At 44.4% G+C, this 22104-nt stretch overlaps 1 protein-coding gene across 1 annotated transcript; it reads left to right on the top strand.

Moving 5' to 3' along the window:
* Positions 1-1081: 1081 nt before the first annotated feature.
* Positions 1082-21918, top strand: prrc2c (proline-rich coiled-coil 2C). Its single transcript, XM_026344359.2, has 34 exons — positions 1082-1459; positions 5371-5540; positions 5769-5943; positions 6065-6174; positions 6395-6520; positions 6661-6959; positions 7066-7145; positions 7287-7423; positions 7542-7629; positions 8141-8324; positions 8433-9078; positions 9165-9337; positions 9761-10043; positions 10254-10464; positions 10544-12991; positions 13324-13487; positions 14113-14267; positions 14371-14755; positions 14843-14928; positions 15011-15205; positions 15325-15582; positions 15933-16025; positions 16420-16521; positions 16622-16790; positions 16940-17161; positions 17716-17837; positions 17960-18114; positions 18217-18448; positions 18540-18650; positions 18853-19047; positions 19128-19228; positions 19409-19535; positions 19624-19866; positions 19984-21918. Exons 2-34 carry the CDS (start codon positions 5426-5428, stop codon positions 20239-20241), a joined length of 8448 nt encoding a protein of 2815 aa, XP_026200144.1. The 5' UTR covers positions 1082-1459; positions 5371-5425; the 3' UTR covers positions 20242-21918.
* Positions 21919-22104: the final 186 nt, after the last annotated feature.

The raw sequence follows: 22104 nt of genomic DNA, 5'->3' as shown, positions 1-22104 counted from the left end.
GATAGATAGATAGACAGACAGATAGATAGATAGATAGATAGACAGATAGATAGACAGATAGATAGATAGACAGATAGATAGATAGATAGACAGACAGACAGACAGACAGACAGATAGATAGATAGATAGATAGATAGATAGACAGACAGATAGATAGATAGACAGATAGATAGACAGATAGATAGATAGACAGACAGACAGATAGACAGATAGATAGATAGACAGATAGATAGATAGATAGATAGACAGATAGACAGATAGATAGATTTCAGTATAGCCGCCGTGAACTACCGGTAGACCCGGAACAAGAACGGTCCACGTGTGACTCGTTAACATTTGGGTTGCCAGGTTTAGAGTGAGGCTTTTAGTAATTAGAATATATAATTTTTTCTAAACTAATATTTAACAGGTCTCAAGATGTAAGTATCAAGTATCTACTTGTAATCAAATCAGAAACTGACTATATACTACAGTCTCCCTATGCAGCTATGTGTTTTAAAAAGTCTGTTAAAACTATTACTATATGAGCCTGTTACTGCTTATTCAAAGTATGTGTTGAATTCTTGATAATTCTATTGCATATCAAATTGTTTGATATCAAAGGCTTCACTGAATTTCAATAAAACCTCATAGTAGTAAAGACTCGTTCTTGTACAGTTTTTTTCACACTATAATAATCTTGTATAATAACCAGTGCAGGTCATCAACTACCAGTCACTGCTATAGATCAAGACAAAGACCAGTTCATATTTGTGCATTATTAGATTTTATTTTCCGTAACTATGGATTGCGCTACATTACATTTTATTTGACTTAAAGTTATCCATGTTTGTGTGTAGTTATAATATTAGATTATTATAATGTTATGATGATGTACGTCTATATCCTGTATAATTCCAATACCAATGTTGTCAGCAGGATATAAATGTAAGTTTTCTCTGTAGAGGAAACCGACTCTCTGTGGTCTCTCTGAGTGAATGAGTGGTGTTGAGATAACACAAGTGTGACTGAACACCTGCAAAGCGGGTTGGAGAGTGTGAGAGAGGGGGATGTGAGATTATAAATCTGGCAACTAGAGTCTGCCATCTTTGATTGTGCGACAGGCCGCGGCGCGAGCGGGGCCTCACTCCTCTAGAAAACGGTCTGGCACGAGATAACGGGCGAGGAGAGACACTGGACCACCGAAGGACTGCGAACCGGATCCCGTAGCAGCGGCCCGACAGACGAGCACGGCCCGGTGGCTTGAACCGGCGCACAGGACACAAAACTGAAGCCGTGCATGTGGAGAGTGGTTAGTTAGCAACCAGCGAGCATCGTAGCTAGCCCCCGTTAGCAGGCTAGCCAGCTTTTGTAATCCGCCGGCCAGACTCACAGTCGTCCACCGCAGACCAGGCCGAAACCGGATTCAAAGGAGGCCACAAAACAGCCAAAAGGACAAAGAAGGCACCGGCGGTGGCAGGTGGGTCTGCATGTCACGTCAGTGGAAAATTTAAAGTTCTGCTCCGTAGCTGATGTGTTGGTGTTCACAGCGCTAGCTGGTTAGCATGCTCCGGCCACTGACGGGCTGAAAGTGGATGTGATGGCGACTAGTGCGAAACGAAACTGTGCTAAACGATGCAGCTGACGGCCTGCACCCTAAGAGCACCGTGTTTACATTGTATAGCAAAATAATTTGCTGTTTTAGTTTTAACGTTGATCATTTTGATAACATTTGCGCAATTAACGTGTTATTTGAGGCCGGTCTGCTTGAGTTCCGGGCGGACAGGGCCTCTACTCCCTGCCGGTACGAGCCACCCAGCCCACCAGCAGTTGGGTTCATAGAGACCTATTGTTTGAGGAAGTGTTTGCTTGTTCAATAATGTTCTGCTGTTTAAGATTAATAAATAAAAATAAGTTGTGTTCACAGAGAGGGGTGGCCTGCAGACTCATCAATGGCAGTGATTTACTCAAACAGTGCGACACTACATTACATTACTAGACGTTCTGGGGATGTTTTATTCATGTGTCATTATGTGAGTCTTGTATACAGATTTGCACAGTCATTTTTTTCCTTTCATGATATCTTGCACATTCAACAAAGTGTGTGTGTTTTAAGGAGCACATTTTTTGTGTGTGAGTGCGCTTTGGAGAGTTCAGCTTGGCTGCGGTGAGAAAGAGTCCAGATGATTCATAAACTACTGGGAGATGGAAACTACCTGGAAGAGTATCAGTAGACAATGTTGTTTAATGTGTGCATTCATGATTTGAAATGGGTCCACATCTGCTTAATTTGAGGGAAGCCATTCAGATGTGTATTGATTGGAGTAGTGCTTATTGATTGACCAGTCAGTGACATGATCTGCTCACAGAGCTTTTACTAGCATGCATTTTTTCCCCCCCCAAACACTTTGGGTAATTTAAACAAAAGGAAATGCTAACAATTTCTGTCTTATGATTCCTCTTGCAATCAACTGGCTTTGGGAAGGATCAAATGTAACATTTTATACAGTTTATCACTTTGTTTCTTATAAATCCCTACGTGTGTGTTTGTAGCTGCCATTTGTTGTAAAATATGTTTATGGTGAGCATCAACTGTGTGCATTTTAACATCCAATTTGTGAAAACATAGCCACCCTCCAGTTCCTCATATGTTTAATGAAATTACTTACAACCCCAAAGGGAAATCGTCTCCTTTGGGAGCTATTGATGGCCTGGTGTTAGAGAATCACAATAGTCTTAAGTGTCTTGCAGTATTAACCATTTTTCAAGGCTTTTTGTTCATTTGGCTAAAACCAGTAAACACAAGTGCTAGTGGAAGATGTCCCTTGCACTGATACTTGATGTGTAATAATGCTAATCAGTCTAAGTTGGCCATATGAGCCAGGTTGAGTAGTCCAGCATCTGTGAGGAGTGACAGCTTGATTTGGTATTCATGCCCTTAACCCATGTTGGTACAAATAGCTGTAATCTTGTCATTATTTTGGCTCTTGCAGCTGATGATTGAGATATTATACCCTCTAGTGTTAGATTTGTGGCCACTGTTCTTCACTGGAGACAGTACTTTAAAACAAACCAATAGGAACAGTGAAATGCAAGCCTGTTCGTTAAGCACCCATCACTAGGTCGTCTGCCAGACGTCTTATTTTGTGACTTTACAGTTACATTAGACAGGTTGGTCCCATGGCACAGTGTCAACAAAACATAAACACTGTACAGGTACATCATCCGAGTTGAACCGGAAGTCGGTCTACAAGAAAGAAGAGCCATACTGTGTTTACCCTCATTTACATGTAAAGTTGTTATTTTGAGTGTTTGGAAATGGGGAAGCAAAGGACTTACCTTGATGGATAAACAGTGATGCAGATGTGCATTCACACTCGCTGAGGGTCATGCTGGAGGTCAGGCAGAGGAGATCAAGCTTGAGCAGGAATGTGTGCTTGATGAGAAATGTTGATGTGCTTTTCTTTCACAGTCTCTTAATGTGCCCTAAAACTAGAGTTCTCAGTGAATAAAAAAGTATTTTTAATGTTCCTAGGTGACATTGGCTGCCAGGTTTCTGCTGTCTTGTCCTGTTTTTTCCTATTTTGAAACACATCCTTACACACCCCATATCCTTCTGATGTCAGGATGTTTGTGCACATCATGAATATTATGGATACAGTACATTGAGATCTTCCATCCACCCTCTGCCTCATAGTCCCTTACCTGACACTTGACAACAGGAGAGTTGTTTTCTGATCCCTTTGGTTAGGATTAGACATGTTAAATAAAAAGGTGATTGCCATGTATGAGCCTCTAAACACTCTCAATAGCCAAGGAGGAGTCAAGCATTTCTGCTGTATCTAACAAAATCAAACTAGAATCACAGAATTATGCTAAATGCAGCTGTTTTATATGTCAGTTTCTCATAAATTGTGCCTACAGACCTGTAATCAGTCTGTTCTGCCAAATTTGGAAGTCACATTCAGCCTGTGATTCAACAACATTTTTTGTCTTTTCTTATTGTTCTGCTGTACATAGTAGACACAAATCAACAGCTGTGTGTTAAAGGAATTCTGTGTTGACAACATTTGGGTCAGCAGGCACTAGCACCAGTGGTTTGTCTAGACCTGTTATGTGTTGGACTAAAAGACTGAGACAAGTGAATTATGTGTTGTCACCTCTGCAAGTCAATTGAAGTGTGCGCTCGGCTTGAGTGTGTGGCACTGTTATTTCTTGAAGAACGCGTTTCAGATGGATGGAGAATAAAATACAGTTCTCAGCCTTCAGTGATCAGCAACCATTGCTCCAACTAGAAAAATTTTATGTTCAGTCTGTGTCTGTTCCAAGATAATGTCTGTATAGCTTGTTTACTGCATATCTTCTGCATTCGTTAAATGGACACAGAGGCACACTTTGATGCTCAAGTCCATAGCAATGTAAAGTTTTTACTTGATGAACACAGTTGAATGAGTAATCTAAAGGAGATGGACAGAATATAAATCCAGTTTCAGATTAGATTGATTTGCTACCGGTTCCCTTACATTACTTAATTTTTAGGGCATTGTATTATTAAGACTATTAAGACACACAAAGTGTGAATACAATTTTTTATTTTTTTTTATTTTATTTTTTTTGTCGTCAGACATAATTTAATCTTACTGTGTTTTTCCTCACAGGGGAAAACTTATAATCTTAAAAATGTATGAGTTGAACTTTTTTTTTTAATGCAGACTAATCTCATAGTTAATTTTTTCATCCATTAATAATAAATTACCTTGGTGTGACTTAGAAAAGACACAGCAGCCCCAAGCATGCTGTCACCCTGTGCTTGAAACTCTTCACCCTAGTTTACTTTTTGGCTTTTACCTTTCTTGCTATTCCCTTCTAATGTTCCAAGTTTCTCACACCACTGCATTCTAATTTCAGCAGAATTAAGCAGCATATTAAATGCTTTGACTTCTACAAAAGCTGGATCACTCCAGTCCAACTTCTCATGTACAACCCACTAACACACATGATATAAGAGGAATTAAAACTGCTGGCTGTTGTGCACCATAGGTCACTCAGACTCCTTCTCAGACCACACAAAGGATCAGTAATGGCTCAAGTTGATCAAAGCTCCTGATCCTACAACACAGTAGGTTTAGTTTAGTTGCACTCTTATACCATGTTAGTGTTTTTTTATAACTGCTTCACCTGAATAATTTTAATGTGTAAATTTATGTGAAGTGTGATATTTTTGTAATATAATATGACCTGCTGTGCTAAGCATAGTATTTATCTTCTCATGACCATTGGTATAGGTAACACAAGTGATGTCTGTTGGTGAACTTCACAAAGGTTTTATCTGTTGTGTTGTAGTGTCTAGAGCCAATAACATCTACATCTTTGTTCTCATTTGGTCTACAGGAGGCTGGTTCTGGGGGCGAGGCCAAAGGACCAGACTCAATGAGTTTCCAGCGAAATGTCAGAGAAGTCAGGGCAGAGCACCAAGGCAAAGGATGGCAAAACAAAGTATGCAACCCTTAGCCTCTTCAACACCTACAAGGGCAAATCTCTGGAAACCCAAAAAACTGCAGGTAAACAGTTTCCATTCCAATCTTACCCAGTATTTACATATACATATACAGTAGCCAATAAACATACTTATGGATTTGTAGTAAATATACAAAGCTTGTAAAATAAAGCTTGCAAATAAGCTTTAAGGATGATCTAGTTCACATCTTGCACCTAATGTTGATTTTATATATATATATATATATGAAAAAAAAGGTCACTGTTTTCTGTCAAATTTTTGTCCATTCCAGTGGCTGCCAGACATGGGCTCCAGAGTTTGGGCAAAGTTGCTGTCAGCCGGCGCATGCCCCCTCCGGCCAACCTGCCCAGCCTGAAGGCAGAGAACAAGGGAAACGATCCCAACGTCAACATTGTCCCCAAAGACGGTAGTGGCTGGGCATCTCGAACTGAGGCAGGGGAGGAGAGGTAAACTGCATATATACTAAATGAAGGGATTTATGTTAAGTCCTAGGGGAGGATGAGGTGCCTATGATACAGATTTCAAATTATAAGATGTTTGAAACTGTGCCCTGTTTTTGTGCCACAGACAACAAGAGACACCCCCACCCCAGAACAAACCAGCAGTGCACCAGCCACAAGAGCTTTCTATTGGGGGCAGCCGCTCCTGGGCCAACAGCAAGCAGACGCAGCTAGACGGTAAATATTCTCTCCACTCACTCTGTATCATCACACCGGCTCATTTAATGTTGTAAAGCTGTGGTCAGCCTTAAAGTTTGGCAGGCTGTTCAATACGTTTCCAAGGATACAAACGTTTTTCTATGTCCGAGGTTGAGATGGAAGGGGTTCAACAATTGAGGCTTAAGTTGCATCCAATCGTGTGTCTTCTGTGTAGTCACAATCATCTTGTATTGTGCAGGAACACGTGTGAGCAGCCATTTTCACCAGGAGTTTCCAAGCTTGCAGGCAGCAGGGGAGGTGGAAAAAGGGGACGATCAAGAGGAGGAGGAGCCTTATGGACCAGGTCCCAGCCTCAGACCTCAAAGTATGGCCAAACTTATGCACATCATGAACATCCACTGTTCACTGATTGGCCTCTGTCTCTCAGGTGTTAGGGACCACATGTTCCCTGACTATACACGAGTCAAGTTAAACAAGAAATATTTATTTTTTCCGTCCTGTTAGATGTTGGCAGTTGGCGTGAGGGCGGAGGGAGAAATTTGAACACTGCAGCTGGTCCTCCTGAGATGGACACCAGGGCTCCAGAGGAGGGTGGTACGGGGCTCGGTAACTCCACACCACCTGCAGAAGCTGATGAGCCTGGCCGAAATGCGACCACTGATGGCCAGAGGGAGAAGAGGGATGCCAGGGAAAGGCTGCCCCCCCCTGGCCCTCCTCAGCCCAAACTTAATGGGGGGCAGCAGCCTGCTGGTGGGGTGCCAACTCACTTTGACCCTGCTTTCAGGAGTATGATGCCTCCTTATGTAAGTTTAATTCCTTGGATGAGCCACCTAAGGATATCAAAGTTAAATAGTTGTAGTGTTTGTTTTCTTTACCTTGTGTAATTATTGGTGTCTATTGTGTTTTTAGATGTTCCACACCTATCCTCAAATGTCGTTTGGCCAAGGACAAGGAAACTTCAGATACCCAGTCTCGCAAGATGGAGCCAAGTGAGTTTATCTTAATTTGTGTTCCATTCTTTATATTATTTATATTTATATAATCAATCAATCAATCAATCAATCAATCAATCAATTAATCATGGGTGAATAATGAACTTTCCTCTTCTCCCTTCTCTGTTGGGTGATCAGAGCTCCTCGTTCAGTACGACCCCAGCAGCCACCTCCTCAGTCCTGGCTCCAGGACCCAGACAGACCCTCTATTGTCAGCGCTACAGAACTGAAGGAACTGGACAACTTGGACACTGATGCTGATGAGGGCTGGGCAGGTCAGTGGCTATAGATAGATAGATAGATAGATAGATAGATAGATAGATAGATAGATAGATAGATAGATACACTTTTTACAGTACTTATTACAGTTGTCTCAATCCTTTTGCAAACCAGGAGCTCAGATGGAGGTGGACTACACTGAGAAACTAAACTTCAGTGACGATGAGGAGAACCAAGCTGCTAAAGAGAAAGGAGAAAACTGGTGAGTATTCTTTTAATTTACTCTGCCCTACCATATAATATTTTTCACAACAATGAAATCAGACAGATTTACTTTGATGGGTTCACTATCACAAACAAATAAGTCGAGGCAAAGCAAGTTGATTTTCATACTGTATACAAATGAATAGTAGGGGTATGTCTGCCTGCTAAGTAGGAGAAATGCATATGAGAAAGAGCTCCAACACTGACATTTCTTTAAGCATGACTGACTGTGACTTGTAATTTGTAGTTAATAGTTTGAAATATTGTTATGGTTGCAAATTATTAATGGTATAGTCAGTGTAGGCAGTGGTAACCTTAAACATTTTTACACTATAGCATACTGAAAAAAAAAAATACTGAATAGTTGATACAAAGATAAACATGCTAGAAATTATCATAATCAATTTGTGTGTTTAGTGAGCTGGAGGAACAAATTTAGGTGAGCTATCTAAGTGGACAATTGGAACAACCTATAATTCTTGTTTTTTATTGGCTGGCATCATTTTCAGGGAGTGGATGGGTAAAATGGAGCGTATAAGATCTCGACCATCTGATAGTCAGGAGGGATGGAAGGAGGGATCTGAGGATCGTGGGGGCAATAAAACCTCATGGGCCGACAGTGTAGATCCCAGCGCGCCATCATCTGGCAGCATGTCACAATACAATAAGTCCACTGCTCCACAAGACTACCAGGTAAAAGCTAATTATGCATTACACAGGCCTCTCATTATGTGTGTCATGACAGCTGTAAAGGCAAAGTGATCACTTTCACTGTATCTACTAATTTCTGTATTTTTTCAGGGTGGCAGCCGTCCTGTTGGTGGCACAGCGCCACGGGGCAGCAAACCACAGGCCACAGCTGCACCTGGTGCTGATGAGGACTCTGAGGCCTGGAGACAGAAGCGTAAGAAGCCTGTAGAAGTCTCTGAAGCTGTAGAACGGGCAAGACGGAGGAGAGAGGAGGAAGAACGGCGTATGGAAGAACAACGACTTGCTGCCTGTGCTGAAAAGCTTAAACGTCTCAATGAAAAACATCGCCAGATAGCTGAGAGCAAGTCTGCCTCTGCTCAGATCACCAATGATGATTCAGAAACTGCACGTGAGGAAACCTCTTTATCAGCTCCTGCTCCTGTACCCAGTCCTGTACCTTCAGTCACCATTTCACAGTCACAGGCCACAATCATGCAAGCTCCTCTACCTGAGAGGGTGGATCGAGACAGGGAGAGGATGGAGCGAGAACGAGAGAGAGTTGAACCAAATGCAGAGGATGAGGTTCACTTGCCTCGTCAGCCCAGCCCCCCAGTCCAAAGATCAGTGGCTGTAGTGCCAGAACCTCACAGTGAGGGAGAGAGCTCCTTGGCTGAAGTCAGCCCGCTGATGGAGGAGAACCAGGCTGATAGGACAGCAGTGCCCATCCGAGACTATTTCAACATAGAGGACAACAGAGGTGAGCAAGCTCAGAGGCTTACTTTTGTATCATTATCTGGCAGAATTTCAGTCATAGATCTTATATTCCTGCTTTCATCTCTGCAGTGGATGAACCTCACTTGTCTCTGCCGCACATGGACACCCCCAGTGGTGAGGAGGTCCCTGTGGCTACCCCACAGGTGGAGGGAGAAGCAGCAGCGGCTATGCGTCCCTCTCTCACCTCAGGCTATTCCAAACAGTTTCAAAAGTCTTTGCCACCTCGTTTCCTCAGACAGCAGGCAAGTGTACCTGCTTCTAGCGTCATGAGTTACTAATGTCTGGGATGTAACTGGTTAAATAATAATGTGGGTGTATCAGCAGCTAGGAAGCTTGTTTCAAAACCGAACTGCAACAGGACTTCATGATTTTGTTTTATTTTACATTTACTTTATTTTCTTGAAATCAGTTAGATTAATATTTTACTACAGTATCTAATGGCATTAGTTTCTTGGGGCCAATATGTTCAGTACTCTGCAGTTTGCAAACACCAGGAAAGAGGTGCTTTCTCATATTTCCCAGTGGTGTTCATAGATGTCTATTTTTAGTTTGTTATTTTGTTAGAAGAAGCAGATAGGACACACTAGTGTAGTCTATGCCATTAAAAAAGAAGTTGGCTGAATTGATCCAAATTTTTCATTGGCTGTTTCTCTTTGGTGTTGTAGGAGCAGATGAAGCAGCAACAGTGGCAGCAACAGCAGAGTGGGGGCTCTGTGTCCCCATCAGGTGGTGGAGGAGTGCCAACTAACCAACAGCAGCAGCAGCAGCAGCAGCAGCAGCAGCAGCAGCAGCAGCAGCACCGCTCAATGTATCAACCTATGGGGCCCCACCACCAACATCTGGCCTCCATGGGGTTCGATCCCCGCTGGCTTATGATGCAATCTTACATGGACCCCCGCATGATGTCAGGCCGCCCTCCCATGGACATGCCAACTAACATTCATCCTGGTAGGGAGATCTGTAGAACATTAACTGTATGTCTGTTTATGATTTATTTACTTGTTAAATTGATTTCCAGAAAGACCAGTTGTGGTCAAAAAGCCTGTATTAATAATTAGTACAATAATAGCATGCAGTCATCATTATGTCGTAATGAATTTACTGACAGCTGTCACTGATAGACATCTGTTCAAAATTGTCCTCTTTTGTCTTCTTCAGGGCGGATGCCTCCAAAGCAGGTTGTGCGAAGAGAACCTGGTGACAACTCCAGCTCCAGCTCTGACTCCTTTGACCACTTGACCCGACCCATTCGTGACCATGGCCTCCCCTCTGACTCGCGGATGGTGTGGGGATCTGACCCATACCCACAGCCAGAACCATTACCTTCTGTAACTCCACCAAAAGGACGGGATGATAACAAGGAACAGCGGTAATAAATTAATTACAGTTGCATGAAGAAGCTTTTATTTTCTGCACGAGACAAATAACAATTGTTTGTTTCTTTACAGGATGGACTCTGGTTTGGATTTGGAGAGAGGTATCACAGCTATGTACCCCCAGGACCACAGTGCTTTGGACTCCCGTAAAAGCAATTTCTTCCGGGACCCTACAGAGTCCCTGTCAGCGTTTACCCAAGGTCCAGAGGATGCGTCAGGACCATTAGAAAGAGTCCCTGTAGGTTCAACCTTTGAACCTGAGGAGCCAGGTCTACCAAGTGGAGAAGAGGTAGAGGCTCTTGGCCAGGCTATGCTCCAAAGAAGTGTCTCCCAGGGGTCTAGCCACTCCCTCAAGCTGGATGAGCCCAGGTTTGATGGGATACCTCTGGGAACAAAATCACTGGAGTTACAGGACCCGGGGGAAAGGGTTGATGATAAGCCTCAGAATGAACTGTACTCCCAGGCTGTGGTGACCAGCAACAGGGCAACACCTCCTGCTGATGGGTTACACAAACAAGAGAAGCTCCCTCTACCAGCTCCTAGCAAGCAGAAAGCCGAGCTGCGCTGGGGTGGAAGATCAGGAGCTGGTCGCAGGGAAGGCCCAGGTGGAGAGAGACCTGTCCGCAGGTCTGGGCCTATAAAGAAGCCTGTTCTAAGGGACATGAAGGAAGAGAGGGAACAAAGAGAGGAAAGAGAGAAACGTCATGAGAGAGGGGAAAGAGGAGACAGGTCAAAAAAGGATCAGTCATCCAAAGCCCCTTCTGCAGCTGCTGCTGTAGCTGAGGCCTCAAGACCTCAGGGAGAAGTGAAGAGAGAATCTACAGAGGTCGAAGAAACACCGACTGGCCATCAAAGATCCAGAGAGTCTCAGCCTTCGTCTGGGGCTCCCACATCGTCTTCTCAGGAAGAGAAAACGGACAAACCACCCAGCAATGACAAACATCCAGAACCTAAGCTGCCCTCCAGGAAAGAGTCCAATCTTCCTCCCCGTGCTTACCGACGAGAGGAGAGAGAGCGGGAGCATGAGAGGGACAAGGAAATGGACAAGGACAGAGAGAGAGAATGGCCTGCTGACTCTGGTTTCAAGGGAAGAGGTCGAGGAGAGTATTACTCCAGAGGACGTAGCTATCGGGGGACTTACAGTGGTAGAGGCAGGGGGAGTCGTGGTCGAAGTCGGGCAGAATATCCTTACAGAGAGCCTCGATCACGCTCTGATTTACCTTCTGCTGGGGGTGCTGCTGGCTTCCGTAACAGGGAGGAAAGCGAGACACGCAGTGAGAGTTCAGACTTTGAGGTTATACCAAAACGCAGACGGCGCCGTGGTTCAGACACAGATTCTGAAAGTGAAGGTGGGAGGGAGTCTGCCAGTGATACTGGTCCCTCTGACCGTGAACCTAGCGCCAAACCTAACCGTCCACTAAGGCGAGACCTTATTGGGGAAGGTCGTTCTGGGCTACACAAGCCAGGCTTTGGCCCTCCTCACATGGGGGAAAAAGCTGGATCCAGAGGGGATGATGAAGGTAGACCCAAGCCAGGATTTCTTCCTAAGGGAGAGCCTTCTAGGCGAGGAAGAGGAGGACTATACAGTAGACGAGGTGGAGCAAGGGAACGTGGAGGCCCTCGCTCAGCACCTCTTAGACGGCCAGTGGCGAGAGAATCATCTTCTCAGTGGCCCTCTAAACCCATGGAGACGTTCAGGCCTGAGGACACGGAATCCACACCAAGATATGACAATCCTCCCAATGAACGACGGCCCCCCAAGTCTGAAGGCAAAAAATTTGGGGACGGGGCCCCTCAAAGTAGCCGAGAAAGACCTCGTAGATCCCGACCAGCACGTCCACCCAGGCAAGATAAACCTCCCCGTTTCAGGCGCTTGAAGGAACGGGAGGCTGCAGTGTTAGCTAGTGGAGAGACAGCCCCAAGTACCACTGTTCCTTTACCTGCAGCGCCTGCTACTACTGCTCCTAGCTCTGCTTCTGCCCCAATCTCCCTCTCGCCAACCCTGTCTAGAGCTCCAGGAACCCCTGTAACTGTGCCTGCGGAGGTTACAGCTGCTATGCCTGCACCCGATTTACCCTCTCCTACAGAAACACCTTTGCCTGAGACGAGCAGCCCCAACGTCACTGCAGTTGGCACCAAATCTCCAGACTTGTCCAACCAGAACTCTTCAGATCAAGCCAATGAGGAATGGGAAACTGCTTCTGAGAGCAGTGACTTTAATGAAAGGAGAGAGAGAGAAGAGAGGAAAGGAGCACTGGAGGCCACTAATGAAGCAGCGGTTGCCTCTGCTCCAGCACCTGCACCTCCTCAGCGCTCTTTGACCCCCAGCAAAAGCCCTCCTGATGGAGGGGTGACTCAAAAACGTGAAGGAGCTGCTGCAGCCAAGAGGAGTTTCTCGAGTCAGCGACCTACAGAGAGACAGAATCGTAGAGGCAACAGTGGAGCCAAACCAGGCCGAAGCTACACAGGGGGCAAGGGAGAAAGGAGAGGAGGGGGAGGGGCCAAAGCTGGCCGCAAAGGGTGAGTTTGAAACAATCAGGCTTTTGTTTTGTTGTTAGGCATTTACTTTGTCCGCTTACACTAACACTTGCATTATGAAGTTGACTTAATGAACAATGTAGAATAACACATTTGTTCACACACAATAACACTTGTTATGGCATCAGTGTGGTGGTATTTTTAGACTCCTACTTCACCCGAACTGAATTGAAAGCATTTTCTACCTTTACCCTAGGATGACACAATGGTTTTTAGTTTCTCAAGCTTTTTTTACTACCACACTTAACAACAGTAAGGTGTGTCACGGTTTCACTAGCTGCTTTTAAATTTTTCTCAAAATGTCACTCAAACAGCCCTGCGGCCCAGCAGAATTCTGACGCTACAGCAGCAACAGCTGGAGGAGCAGCCCAGAGGCCTGCAAAAGATCAGCCTTCTCGTCGTAAAGATGAGGCCAAACAGGCTGCTAAGAAGCCAAAGGAGAATGCTCTTTCTCAGTTCGATCTTAACAATTATGCCAGTAAGTAAAAACATTATACTCCTATACTCCCAGAGGCCAATTGGTGATAAATAATGTTGATATGTTGAGGTTTGTTTTGCATAAATACAAATACAACATTTAATAATTACAAATGACACACACATGCTGACCTAAGTAGACATTATTATATAAAAATGTGCATTTAGCAAACTGAATGTAGGACCTGATTAGAAATCTTTTATTGTCTAAAAGGAGAGCAACAGAAATATCTGGTAAAACTACTGTATGTTTAAATTTGGTACACTGAGTTGTTCATTTGTGGAACACATTAGGTAAGCTCAAATTAATTTAAGTTAAAAAAAACGATGGAGAATGTTAACATTATCATTGTTTGATTCTCCTCTCTGCTGCTGATGTGATAGGTAGCTACTCCTGGCAGAGGGAGGGGGAGTCTTTGGCAGAACTTTTTTAGATTAATATACTCTTAGATTTTATTGTATATCCAAGTTAAATGTTCCCAGTGTAGGGTGCAGACATTGACCAATACCAGTCATTAAAGAAAATTTAACTGATTAATCAGCTGACCACTAGAACCTACACCTGCATCGAGCTGCTTGTCATTTACAATATTCACTCCCACCCCTTTCCCATTCGTTTGCTATAGGTGTTGTGATAATTGATGACCACCCAGAGGTCACCACCACAGAGGACCCACAGTCCAGCACCAATGATGACGGCTTCACAGAGGTCGTATCACGCAAGCAACAAAAACGCCTTCAAGATGAGGAGAAAAGGAAAAAGGAAGAACAGACCACTCAGGTAGGATAGCCATCTCTGTGTAATTGTAGTTAAGCAGCATTACCATGATGGGAATGAGCTAAACACTTGAACCTTTGAATTTATATTGACACTGCTCCCACAGAATTGGGGTAAAAAAGGTTCTGGCGAGAAGAGCAGAGGTGGTGGAGGAAAGCTACCACCAAGATTTGCTAAAAAGCAGTCATCACAACAACACCAGCAACAACAGGCCTCACAACCTCAACCTGCTGTCGCCTCCACCACCCAGGCCCAACAGCAGCCACCCATTTCTGCCCCTCAGCATTCTCATCTTGCCCCATCTCAGCCTGCTACATCCCCTCAGACTCTGGAAGGAGCCGTGGCTCCTCTTCCATCTATACCTCCTGCTAGTGTAGACTTTACTTCAAAAAGCCTACCCCCTGCACCTGCGCAGACACACAGCACTCTGGGTACAGAGCTCTGGGAGAACAAGGTAGCAGGCTCCACTGTTCTTCCCGATGTCAAGAAGCGTGAGTGTTTATTTTTTGTCAAAATGTCTTTTGTTTGTCTTATTTCTTGGCCCTTTCGTCTTAAACCTGTAATACTGTGTATTCCAGTTGGTCCAATCAGTCCTCCACAGCCACCTTCTGTGAGTGCCTGGAACAAACCTCTTACCTCTTTTACTGGCACTGTCACCTCTGAGGTACGTACGTACATCATTTTTGGTTGTGATTGCATTGATCCTTTTACTACAGGGTAAACCACTAAAATCTGCATTGTTTTAGGGTGTGAAACCAGGATCAGAGGGCAGTGTAGAATTGGCCATAGACAGTATTCAGTTTGGAGCACCATCATCTGCAGGCAGCACCGACAGCGATGGAGTCCCAGCATTGCTAGAAACTGGCTCTGAACATAAACTACCTGCTCCCAAAGAACAGAGACAGAAACAAAATCGAGCTGGCCCAATCAAAACACAGAAGGTAACTGCTTTGGAATAGATCACGTTTTTAAAGCTGAAATATAGTGATTTGTATTCAGTCCAGTCGTTAGTGGGTCATGTAAAACCACAATTAAATGACAATGGTTTATCTCTCCTCAGATTCCTGAAATGGAACCAGTGGAAACAAAGGAGTACAAACCAGGTCCCATTGGTAAAGAGCGCTCTCTAAAGAACCGCAAGGCCAAAGATGCACGTGCAGGAGAAAGTGAGGGCATGGAGGGAGGGGTACCTGGCGGTGGTGTCAGCAGAGCTACAGACTCGAGTCCTCCCACCAGTGACACCACAGTACCAGAGCTGGGAGGGGACATTGAGGGCATGATTACAGTCCCCACAGCAGACTACAATAGTAACTCAAAGGTATCAGTCGCATAACTTCCTTGTAAAAGTTATTTTTTGGTAAATGGTAACCAAGCAATTATAACTTCTTACTCTTAAATCGTATCTGTGATTATTTTAACCAGTAATTAATTACTCATTACCTAATAATTAGTTTAACAAAATAAAAACGATTAATCTCAATTAAATGATACCTTCATCATTGCTGCTTTTATGTTTTACTTGTGAGTGTGTGACCAGTTGTAGGAAACAAATTAGGAAACAATTATTATTATTTTATTTTTTATTATTTTTTTTATGCAGTATACATCTACTTTTTATGTAAAAGTGTGTGTATGAATTACTACTGAATTTATGTATGTTCCTTTCAGGAGTCTGTCACAGACTACACCACACCCTCCTCCTCATTGGCTGACAGTGTTCCTACTGGAGGCAACAAAATGGAAGAGAGTTTGGTGGCTAATGTGAGTACATATCCTATTTACTGCTGCCAAAACGAACTGTGAAACTAAGACTTCAGTTACTTGTCTTTTGCATTTGGACTTGCGGTGGTGTCACTAACCTGTGCCTCTGTAAACATGTTATTGGTATGTTGTTGGACAAAATACACATGCTCCCAACAGGTGGAAATTCTGTGCAGGGGAGCAGGAACATTTTTATGTGGCCCACAGTCTTTATGAGGGACAGAGAGATGTATACTTGGGTGCATTAACATGTAAATGAAATAAAAACGGCAGCATTATTCAGTATTTGGTATCTGTGTGGGCTTTTCTTGTGCTTGCATGTTAAACATCATCCTATATTTGGACATGATGTGATGTTTTATTCTTCTTTTAATATTCAACCCCTCTCTTTTAGGTGGCACTACCCCATTCGTTACCACTTCCTCGACGAGAGACCCTGCAGCAGAGTTCCAGTCTCAGCACAGTCTCCCCTGCTACTGTTGATCTAACACTAAAGGTGCACAAACATACGGCACACCCCAAGCAATATTAGTTTCTCTAACAAAGTCTGTTTGCAGTTAAACATAATCCATGTGCTTGTTCTCTTTCCGCCTCAGATGGAATCAGCTCGTAAAGCATGGGAAAACTCTCCTAGTCTAGAGAAAAATTCTCCGGTCACTTCCTCTTCCTCTCCCATCACTTCATGTGCATCCTCATACTCGTTCTCCTCAGCCTCCATGCCACAGATCCCTGTGGCTTCTGTTACCCCAAGCACCTCACTGTCAGGTAACATAACTATCTGCTGTGTATCTCCCACAGTACTATATGTTGACACCTTGATTTTCTCAACAACTGTACACAAGTGTTTTTCAAGTTGTGCATCAATGAAATCCTTTTATTCACAAATTTTTTTATTTGTTATGTTTAATTAACAGGTTCTGGTACATATACAACATCATCCCTCAGTACCAAGACCACCACGGCCTCTGACCCCCCTAACATCTGCAAGGTGAAGCCTCAGCAGCTCCAGGGTGGAAGTCTGTCGTCCTCCAGCAGTAGCAGCAGTAGCAGCAGCTTCTCTCAGCTAGGCTGTGTGCCTCCCCTCCTGCCCCAACAGCAGCAGACCCCACAGGTGTACGTCTCTCAGTCTGCAGCAGGTGAGAAACATGGCACAGATGTGATGGCAGAATTATACTTCAGTGTTGGTTCAAGTTTACATATTTGAAGAACTGTCCCTGTCTGTTTCTAATTACCAGTCTTTTTTACATATGCACTCCAAACACTGTGTGACGAATCGGGTCTGAACATTGCCTGGGGCTGCGTGTTCACACATGCAGCACACTACAGGCCATAGTCTGTGAAAGATGGATTCTCACTTGAAGAAATAATCTGTTTGATTTCGTTAAGTTTGTCTCTGGGAGGACTGTGCAGGAGGCACGATGTAACACAATAAGCACAGGATGGAAATAGAGTAGAGCCAGACACATGATTAGAAACAATGTGTTATGCATGTAACCCCAGTTTTCTCAAGAAGAGAAGCTTGATACACAGAAAGCATGGTTAATATTTTTTGTACTTTCTGGTACTAGGGGGGGTTGCAGGACAAAGTCCATTGGATGTCTGGGCTGGCTGACTTGGACATTTGTGCAGCTCCTCTGGGTAATGATGTTCAGGATTCTTTCTGAAAGTAGCTACTTATGTTTATGTCCAGGTTCTGCAGCCCAGATTCCCGCCTTCTACATGGACACGAGCCATCTCTTCAGCGCCCCACATCCTCGCTTGGCTCCTCCTTCCCTGGCCCAGCAGCAAGGCTTCCAGCCTGGACTCTCACAGGTAGGAATGTCTGCTTGAAGTCAGAAACATCATGCACCAATGTTTTGGGGTGTAGCTACTCTATGTTCCGGGGGGGGCTTTTTCATAAACAAACCACCTGTCTGGGTTTGTTCATCTTGCAGCCAACAGCTGTGCAGCAGATTCCTATCCCCATCTATGCTCCACTGCAAGGTCAGCCGCAGCACCAACACACGCACCAGGCTCAGCTAGGACTCAGCACTGGTCCTTCAGTCTCCCAGCCACAGGACCTGTTCAGCTCCTCACTGCAGCCTTACAGGTAAAAAAATAAATAAAAGAAAACAATGAGACAGCAGGACAGAGACTATTTGTAGGCACCATTGTTTCTGTCATTTGATCTCACTTGTCTGTCCTCTTCCAGGTCGCAGCAGGCCTTCATGCAGAGCAGCTTGTCACAGCCCTCCATGATGTTGTCAGGACCGTCCCTGCACAGCTATCCTGGCGTGCAGGCACCAGAGCTGGGCAAGCCTCAGTCCAACCTGGCTTATCAACAGCCCTCGTCCACTCAGCACATTCCCATTCTGTTTGAGCCACAGCTCAACCAGCCGTCTGGCATGGGAGGATCCCAGCTCATCGACACTCACCTGCTGCAGGTTACTATTTCACACTAGCTTACAATATGGATTCACATTTGTTATCTGGCATCTGTATTTAATTTATGCTTTTTTTTTTTTTTTTGTTCAGGCTCGACAGGGAATGAATCAGCATTCAAACATGTACTCAGGGCAGGTGCAACAACATGGCCAGAGTAGCTACTACAGCAACACTCAGTCGCCAAGTTCAGCAATGCAACAGGTAACCTATGTTCAAACTTTGTAGACATTTAGACTTCATGGATATATTAAATACCTTATCTTGTTTAACCAATCATCAGACTCCCAAATTAGCTCAATATCTAGTGTTGTAAAATAGGAAATCAGAGGAATTTACTGTAGATTGATGGCTTGATGCATCAACTAATTGCTTGTTTCTTTGTGGTTAACGTCTCTCTCTCCAGGTGACAGTCCCTCTGCCTGGTTCCCAGCTGTCTTTGCCAAACTTTGGCTCGGGTGGGGGTCAGCCACTCCTGGCATTGCCCCCCACCCCTCCTCAGGCCCAGCCTCCAAATATAAACCGACAGCCCCCTGTCTCCCAGCCATACCGAGGCATCATGGGTCCAAACCACAACATGATGCAGCCACCCAGCAGCAAGGTGTGTGTGGCTCTGTGTGACTGAACAGCCTGGTTTGGGTTTTTAATTAATGGAACTGTAACCGTTTTTTCTGTTGACAGATGGACATGGATCTGAAACTCTTTGGTAGTGGGATGGATGTGAAGCCTGGGACCCCACCAGTCAGCGCCAGGAGCACGACACCAACCTCCAGTCCTTACAGGTACTACCTGACTTCATAGACGCTTCTCCTCAGTCTCAACAGCTGCCACTATTTAAATACATGTGCATACATGTCTGTAGCACCTAAAGCGCAAGTCCTTATTTATTAGATGTTACAAATGGTATTGATTATTATTGATACTTTACACGGATGATTTGAATCCCTCTCCTATCCCTGCAGGGCCAGCTCCACCTCTCCTAGCAGCCAGTCAAGTAAAATGAACAGCATATTGTACCAGAAGCAATTTCAACCCAACTCTGCCGGTATGAGAATAACTCAGCACTTTCCTGGCCAGTTCAACCCACAGGTACATTAATAACCATGAGACCTGCATTTTGAATGTGCTTGTTAAGAAATGGACTTCTTAAAGATCCCTTAATTTTCTGTTTGGTCAGATTCTGTCTCAGCCCAACATCGTCTCACCTTTGGTTCGACCTCCTCACACTAACTCATTTGCTGGAGGTGTCCAGCGTTCTCCCATGGGCCCTCCAATGTCACCCAATGTGGGGGGAGGTCTAATGCCGCATCCCAGACCCCAGCACCCACAACACAGCCAGCATCCTCCACGAGGACCCTCTGGTCCCTCCCTTGGAGCCAGAAGCACACAGGCATCGCTGAAGGCGGAACAGGACCTAAAGGTCTGGTGCCATATACTTTAATCTGATGACTCTGAATATTTTCTTGTTCATTGGTCAGTCAGGTGATGAGATTATCTTTGAGTAATTAGTTGGTTTTGCTGTATCCCCCCCCCACAGGCAAAGCAGAGGGCTGAGGTGCTCCAGTCTACTCATAAGTTCTTCTCAGAGCAGCAGCAACAGCAACTCAAAGCCCCACAAGTCAGCAAAGCGTCTCGGCTTGATCAGGGAGGAAAGCCCCCACTCGACACCTCAGCCCCAAACCACCAGGCAGGAGTTGATCGCACGGATTCCGACAAACCCTCCGTCTCCACAGCCAAGCCCATACGGACTGGCCCCATAAAACCACAGGCAATCAAACCAGAAGAGGGCAAGTAAAGAGCTGCCGACCCTCCTCGGATGACAATATGAATGAATGGATGGAAGAGAGTCTGGCCCCATTCACTCAATCACCATCTCATATCAACACTGGGGAACAGTGTGGGAGAGGAGGATGAGTTGGTTAGAGATCTGGATGATAGTGGTTACTGAGAGGAGGTGCTGTCCTGCATATACATAATCCTCTTCCTCTTCTTTCTTCCCCTGTCTTGTCCCACTGTAGGTGGGGGGGTGTTTGAGTTGGATTCTCCCATCATATTTAGATGCAGATAAAATGGCTGCACAACTTTTTCCATAGAACTCTACTGTGACGGTAGATAAAATAAAATTAAAACGGGATTTGCTGCTGAGTTTACCATTTTTATAGCTCTTGATTTGTTTGAATTTTTACCCCCTAAATAGGATCACGCATATAATAGAAGAAACCTGGTATCGGAAGAATGACTCTGCTCTGTTTTTGTAGTCAAAGAAATCTTAAGGAGATGCCATGTAGTGAAGCGTATTTTTGTTGTCCAGCCTCCCATCATAACTAAATGATAGAGATTTGTGCTCTTGCACACACTCGCCCAACGGTTTCATCCACGGTTACCACACAGAGACATGACATCAGAAATCGTTATTTTGTGTTTTTGTTCGTTTTACCAGAATGGAAATGTGAAAATTGCAGCATTTGATTGACGTTAATGATTGATTGATTTATTGATTAGTCTGCCTATGAGCCTTTGCTCCTGCCTTCTGCTCTCATCTCCTTGCCTGAGTTGTACTGATTGGAGTGTGTTTACGGGGGAAAGCTCGCAGCTGGGCTCCTGTATATTTAACCAAAGGTTAAAGCGGCGCAGAGATGAAGTCACCGCCTTTTCAGATTGCTGTTGCCACCGCAGCAGAGTTTTGAGTGAACTAGGATTACACGGACGATGTATGATCACTACTTGCAGCTGTTTTAGTTTCGAGGCAGCCGTCTCTCACCCTTTCACTGCTGTCACACTCACGCTTGCTGTCACACAAACACATGTACACACTTCACTGTAAAGCACCCAGACCTGCTGCTATTGATTGATTCCAGTGCCCTTAGCTAGAATATAGCAGGATAGGGCTAGTTAGTGGAATAGAATTGGTGAGGAGCCGCTTGTTGAAACCGTGGAAAACCTTTGAGTGTGTATGTCAACCCTCACAACAAGAGGGAACAAGCACAGGAAAGGACGATGGAAAAAGATGAAGAGAGAAGCCTCAAGTTCTGAAATTTGGCAGGAGGACACTTATTGTTTTGTTGTCTTTACTGATGAGAGCAATCAGTGCTGTTTTCTGTCTCTGCCTCACCTCCGCTGGCTGTCCCACCCACAATGCTCTCATCTTGGGGTTGTGGTGACAGGGGTCCTTCTGAAATGTACAGTGGTATGCACCATGAGGTGGTGAGTGTGTCCTCCTCACCTCTGCCCTAGCCAGGGGAAGAGTCCTTGCTTTAGAGGATGGATGAGTGAGTGGTTGATGGATGGATGGATGGGGGAGGGAGGGATTTCTTTTTTTTTTTTTTTTTTTTGTTTTGTTTTGTTTTGTTTTGTTGTTGTACTTGTACAGGGGTTTCATCGCTGTATTAAAAGATGTACGGTCTTATTTACATTCTCTTGGTTTGGTTACAGAAACTAATAAAAATAATATACTGTTGATGTTTTTCAGTGATGTCTGTTTCTTTTCTTAATTTTTTAAATTATTATTCTTGTCGATTTCTTGTTGCTCTGCAGGAGATAATCCATCACATTTAAACACTAGGTGTCACTACAACACTGGAATTAGCATTTCAGAGTAGATGGATGGAAGTCTTGCCAAGATTTCAAACATTATTGAATATATATGTTATTAGCTTTG

Source organism: Anabas testudineus, chromosome 4 (assembly GCF_900324465.2).
Source record: "Anabas testudineus chromosome 4, fAnaTes1.2, whole genome shotgun sequence".
Lineage (NCBI taxonomy): Eukaryota > Metazoa > Chordata > Actinopteri > Anabantiformes > Anabantidae > Anabas > Anabas testudineus.
The sequence above is the reverse complement of the archived record's forward strand: the minus strand, read 5'-3'. Positions and strand labels throughout refer to the sequence as shown.

What these genes read in the sequence shown, in the direction of transcription:
- prrc2c (XM_026344359.2), top strand. Translation starts at nt 5,426, where the DNA reads ATGTCAGAGAAGTCAGGGCAGAGCACCAAGGCAAAGGATGGCAAAACA. An exon ending in CTCGTTTCCTCAGACAGCAG is followed by an intron (nt 9,338 to 9,760) that starts GCAAGTGTACCT and finishes TTGGTGTTGTAG; the next exon opens with GAGCAGATGAAGCAGCAACA. An exon ending in GCCCAATCAAAACACAGAAG is followed by an intron (nt 15,206 to 15,324) that starts GTAACTGCTTTG and finishes ATCTCTCCTCAG; the next exon opens with ATTCCTGAAATGGAACCAGT.